The 6,178-nt window shown below is 40.9% G+C and overlaps 1 protein-coding gene across 1 annotated transcript; it reads left to right on the forward strand.

Moving 5' to 3' along the window:
- Positions 1-870: 870 nt before the first annotated feature.
- On the forward strand, positions 871-2,673 carry LOC116586911. The gene is made up of 2 exons (XM_032337445.1): positions 871-1,479; positions 2,490-2,673. Exons 1-2 carry the CDS (start codon positions 907-909, stop codon positions 2,541-2,543), a joined length of 627 nt encoding a protein of 208 aa, XP_032193336.1. The 5' UTR covers positions 871-906; the 3' UTR covers positions 2,544-2,673.
- The last annotated feature ends 3,505 nt before the right edge of the window (positions 2,674-6,178 follow it).

Raw genomic sequence — 6,178 nt, forward strand, 5'->3', positions numbered from 1 at the left:
AAAATGAAAACCTTTGATCTGTTGGGGCTTTTTTTCTATCATGAGGACTGTGGAGAAAGAACCCATCAGAGGGAGCAGACAATGTGAAACACTACATGAAGAAAGAAAAAGAGGAACACCTGAAATGAATGTAACGTTGTATTTAATTATACTAGAATTAAAAGTTTAAAAATTAAACAAAAAAGAAAGAAGCAGAGGAGAAAGCCTCCAAAGGACTCTACATTTATTCCCAAGGCCAAGATACAAACCTATGGAGAGCCATCCAGCAGATGCAAGGAGTCACGTAGACGAAAATGCCTGAAGGTTGAGGAAGTGAGAATGATTGGCTAGGTAGGGTATGGGTGCACTCGTGGCTGACACATGAACAGCACCAGGAGCCAAGAGAGAAACGCATGATTACTGCTTGAAAACAATAGAGCCCTACGTGGTTACATAAGGGTTCACGAGGAGACCGCGTGCACGGGGCAGTGATTGGATAGTCGGGCTGGACTGCTTACATGTATATATTGCCAGAACTTGCTTGAAAAGGAGACCCTAATAAAGAAGTTTGCCACTCATCACGTTTGCGGGTCGTTCTTGCTGGCGAGAGCGACATCTGGTGCCGAAACCCGGGAACTGTCCGCATCGCAAAACGGAGATTGAGATAGAGCAACGATAAGGATGCGCCTGCTCCACTCTGGGTGCTGGTACACCTCACCAGGCTGGTGGCCGTGGAACCTGTGGAGGGTGCTGGTGATGGTGATGATAGCGACGATGACTGTCCTGCAGCCTGTTCCCATGAAGGCGGAGCCAGTTCAACTGTGGTCGAGACAAGAGACTGCCCAGCTTCAAGCCCTTCTTCAAATGGCTCAGCATAGAGTGCAATCTTCTCACCCTAACTCATGTTTGTTACTGACGCTTATTTTAATGCAACACGTGTTGGCAATCCAGGGCTCTTTATATTGGGCATACGTCCCCGACCCACCCCTGTTACAGCCCGTGGGATGGGATATGAGCCCTCTTCCTGTGTATGTCAATGATATTGTCTTGCTAGGCCCTCCCTCTTCTGTTCATCTCCGGCCACAGCAGGCTGCCATATCCTACAGGGGCTATTCTGACGTATATCCCATATGCTTTGCGATGAAGCGCACAATACCACGCTGTTTGAGTGTTTCCCCGCGAACTAGTTGCAGTGATGTGAGTATAGCTAGCCTTGACACTACCAATAGCACCATGGTGACCTCTGGTATAGCCCCACGGGATATTCCACTTTGTGCAGCTAACTTAAGTATCGCTAAGGGGATTGGAATACCCTGGAGGCTCTGCCAAGGACAAAATGCTACTAAGTACTCACTAGAAGATAGATTTGAGCTCTGGGATTGGGGGCCTATAATATCTTCCGGATGTCCTGAATGCCGTCCGAAAATACCCCCAATTCTCACTCCTCAGTGCGGCTACCCGGTGCAAACTGAGATATGGAAACTTATTGCCGCTTTTGGAAATGCCTCCATCCTTGTCCCGCAAACCAGCAACGCTAAGACCATATTTGGATATGAGAATATTGGACAGATACTCAGATATCCCCAAGCCTGCGTGCCCCATCCATTCATGCTGGTTGTAGGAAACCTTACAGTAAAAAAGGATAACGCCACTTATCATTTCTCTTGTTATAACTGTACCCTAACCAATTGTATTCGAGGAATGTTGCCAGGCGATGGATTATTAGTAGTAAAACAGCCCCCATTTGTTATGATCCCAGTTAATATTTCCAAACCATGGTATTCTGACCCCGGTTTAGAATTGTGGGAGCGCATACAGGCTGCCCTAAGTCGACCCCGACGAGAGCTAGGACTGTTGATACTCGGGATAGTCTCCTTAATCACCCTAATTGCAACAGCCACCACAGCGTCTGTGTCCCTTGCTCAGGCTGTGCATGCTGCTGATACTGTGGACCAGCTCGCACATAACACTTCTGTCGTGCTGGGAATTCAGGAAGATATAGATAAAAGGATTGAAACCCGGTTAAATGCATTATATGATACTGTTAGATTTCTAGGGGAGGAAATTCAGAGCTTAAAATTACGCACCAGGATCCGGTGTCATAGCGATTATCACTGGATTTGTGTAACCTCTAAAAAATATAATGCCTCTGAGACTTCTTGGGAACGAGTACAACGCCATCTCGAGGGGGTATGGTCTAACTCCAATCTATCCCTTGATCTGTTGCAATTACATCAAGAAATATTAGACATTGAGGAGGCTCCTCATGCCAAGTTAACTGTTGCTCAGCTTGCTGAAAGCTTTGTGAGCTCTTTATTCTCTCACTTCCCTTCCCTGACGCACGCATGGTATGTTGTAGGAACAATTGTAGGAGTACTAGTGGTAATTGTTCTTTTCATGTGCCTCTTGCCTTGTGCACTTAAAATTATATTCGCAGAAGTTTATAAGGTGAAAACTATCATACGTAGCCACCAGCTAGTCAACCGCGGTGGGCTCAGAGTATCACCTTGAACGCCACTCAAGTATCTCTTGGCTCTGTCAGCGATTGGGTTAGTATGTTATAACAATCAGTCTCATTCCTCAAAAACTGGGCAGGCATAGGAGCCCTGATTATGTTGATGATTCTGGCTCAAGTACTCCTTCTAACATGCATCTGTAGAATTGCGCGACAACAGCGGCTATAGCAACGGGCTTTGGTCTAAGCCATGATGGCTCTGGAGGCCGGTACCTCCCCCCAAATATGGCTTAGTATGCTGGATCGGTAGCCAAAGACGGGTAAGACTGATCCCTCACCATAGCAACCTAAGACAGGGGCTCCTCGACCAGGGGGAGTACCCGATGACGGGTAAGCATGTGTGCTGAGGATTGGCAACCTAAGACAGGCACGATCCCTGCCATGTAAACAAATAAAAAAGGGGGAGCTGTGGAGAGCCATCCAGCAGATGCAAGGAGTCACGTAGACGAAAATGCCTGAAGGTTGAGGAAGTGAGAATGATTGGCTAGGTAGGGTATGGGTGCACTCGTGGCTGACACATGAACAGCACCAGGAGCCAAGAGAGAAACGCATGATTACTGCTTGAAAACAATAGAGCCCTACGTGGTTACATAAGGGTTCACGAGGAGACCGCGTGCACGGGGCAGTGATTGGATAGTCGGGCTGGACTGCTTACATGTATATATTGCCAGAACTTGCTTGAAAAGGAGACCCTAATAAAGAAGTTTGCCACTCATCACGTTTGTGGGTCGTTCTTGCTGGCGAGAGCGACACAAACCTACATTTGTATGGGTGTTCAAAACATCCTTGGATTTTTCTAGCCCATATTTTAAGAGAAAATAAATGACTGTTTAAATTCCATGCAAAATTGGGAAAGATATATACTTGAAATCACCTCAGTCAGTGCTGGCTTGAATCAATGTAAGAAAAATAGCTTTAGAAAAGCAATGAAGAAATCTAACCTAGATTTAGTAATTATCCAGGGGAGATGATCCCTTAACCTCAGTGTCAAATGTGATTTTTATGAAATTAAAAAAAAAACACATAGAAAGTAATGTCATTGTTATCTACTAATAAAATCTAAAAGAAAGTATGCACGAATTAGAAAGTTTGGTGACGAGAGGGTTTGGTGATTTCTCTGTGATTTCTCAACATAAAAATCAATTGAATAGTAGCAAATTATGAAAAAATGAAATGAATGAAAACTACACCATTTAAAATCTGTCAAAGGGGCACCTGGGTGGCTCAGTGGGTTAAAGCCTCTGCCTTTGGCTCAGGTCATGGGATGGAGCCCCACGTCGGGCTCTCTGCTCAGCAGGGAGACTGCTTCCTCCTCTCTCTCTGCCTGCCTCTCTGCCTACTTGTGATCTCTGTGTGTCAAATAAATAAATAAAATCTTTAATAAATAAATAAATAAATAAATAATAAAGAAATAAAGTGAAATCTGTCAAATAGTTAGGTGAAAATGAGAAAATTATAAAATTTTACTGAAGGACATTAAAAACACCTCAATAGACATAGCATATTTGTGTATTGAAAGTTTCAATATGAAAAATGTGAAGGGGCTCCTGGGTGACTCAGTTGGTTGTGTTTGCCTTCTGCTGAGGTCATGGTCTTGGGGTCCTGGGATCCAGCCCTGCATTGGGCTCCCTGCTTGGTGGGGAGCCTGCTTCTCCTTCTCCTTCTGCCTGCTACTCCCCCTGCTTGTGATCTCTCTCTTTCTCTTCTCTCTCTCTCTCTCAAATAAATAAATACAATCTTTAAAAAAAAGTGTGAAAACTTTTTCTGTACAGTTCTGTGATTCAATACAATTCCAATGAAAATACAAAGAACATAAGAAAGAATTGTATGCAGTTATTTCATTAAATTCAAAATTCATATATTATATGGGAAGATAATATGTATGTGTAAAAATATTAAAATAGATACTTACCCAATTCATTTATATCCTAAATATTTACACAAAGAAGGTGAGAAAAAATGTATTGTTTGGAAAGTAAGAAATTACTTATATTTGTGTCTATATTTGGATCTATACTGGGAAAAAGAAGTTTTGGTTTTTCTAAAAAACAGTATAGCTCAGATTTACCTTTTCTGGTTTGGTATTTTGGGTTGAAATGCTTTAATTAGTACTTTAGGTAGAATATGGGTTGTATTTCCCTCCTCCTGACTTGATTTTCTCTGTGCTTCCCAGAGCTCTGTTTTTTCTCTGCCAAGCCCTCCTCCCAAGGGTCAGACCTGCTCTGAGTGATGGTTCGCTAGTGCCTGGCTCTTCTGTAGTGGGTGGGGTCTCTCCCATGAGACTGTCACAGACCTTTTCCTTTTGCCAACTCCCTCATCCATTTTTAGCTTCTTTTTAAATATTTCACCACTCCTCTTCCCTTCTCTCCTTAAAAGCCCTTTTCCTCTGTTATTTTATTTTTACCTTTGGGTTACGTAGTGAATCTCATTCTTTGCCCTTTGGATCTAAAAGTAGGTATCAAAATCTTTTATGTGAGTGATACTCGACTGGGGCTCTTGGCTTCCCCCTCTGCCTTCTGGTACTTTATTGGAGGGAGAAGTTTTTCCTCAAGCAAATCTGAAGTGTGTAAGTATTCCAATAAAGGACTCATCCAATCCTTTGTCAATTTTTATTTCTTTCAGAATTTCATTTTGGAGTTATTGCTACTTAAAGTTACTTAAGTAGCATATTTGTATGTTTTTATTGATTTCCTTTATTTTTCTACTTTCTTTAATTCATATTCAGTATTAATTCTGGTTCTCCCATTGTATTGTAAACTTCTTAAGTGAAGGACCATCTTTTGCTTTTAATTTTTTCTCTCAGTTTCTCTGTCTATACTGAAAGCCTAAATGGAGTGTGCAGAGTATTGCAAGCACTACGTAAAAGTTACCTGCTTTGAGAAAGTAAATACCATTAATTTCAAATTATTCATTTCAGTGGGGAAAAAATTTCATTTAAATGGAGGCATTTTAAGTTTCAAACAATACATTTTCCTTTGAGCAATTACACTAGAAATTCATGATATGTGTAATAATAGATATTATAATTGAGTTATTCTAATTTTCTAAGTTCATTGTCATGCTTTTCTCAAGATAACTTAAATGGGGAAAAATTTATTGTACACAAGAGAAAACTGAAGCACTTAAGAGCTAAGTTGACCAAAGCTAGATGCTAAGGTGTGAATCTGTGAATTGAATCCAGGCATATTTGATGTTAACTTAATCGCTTAAATTTTTAAAAGCTTGTGAAATTTTGCTTTAGCATCATGTGGGAAGTTATTCACTTTCACTATTCTACTTCTCTGCTCAGAAATCTTTCTTATGATTTCTCAGTCTGTGTAACATAGTCAATACCTCATCCTATAATAAATACCAGCCCAAACCATTTTTCCTAAGTGTGTAAATCTCCAACTATAGTTTTCAGCATAACAGATGCTCACTAAATGATAATTATTATTTTTATTACTCCCTGTAGACTAGCGATTGTTCATTTTAAATTTTCCTAATTAGGATGTAGATGTTGGGATGTAGTGGATGACATGTGACTAATAGATTAAATATCATACTCCTTAAGTTTTTTTTTTGATACTATGATCAATTATGTTAGGACAAATTTTAGTCCCAAATTTCTACCTATAGTGGGAAAAAATCTTGTAGATTTTGTTTTCATTTGTACCGTCATGAACCTTTTCAAAAATATACAAG

The sequence above is a fragment of the Mustela erminea genome, chromosome 3 (assembly GCF_009829155.1).
Source record: "Mustela erminea isolate mMusErm1 chromosome 3, mMusErm1.Pri, whole genome shotgun sequence".
NCBI classification, from domain to species: domain Eukaryota; kingdom Metazoa; phylum Chordata; class Mammalia; order Carnivora; family Mustelidae; genus Mustela; species Mustela erminea.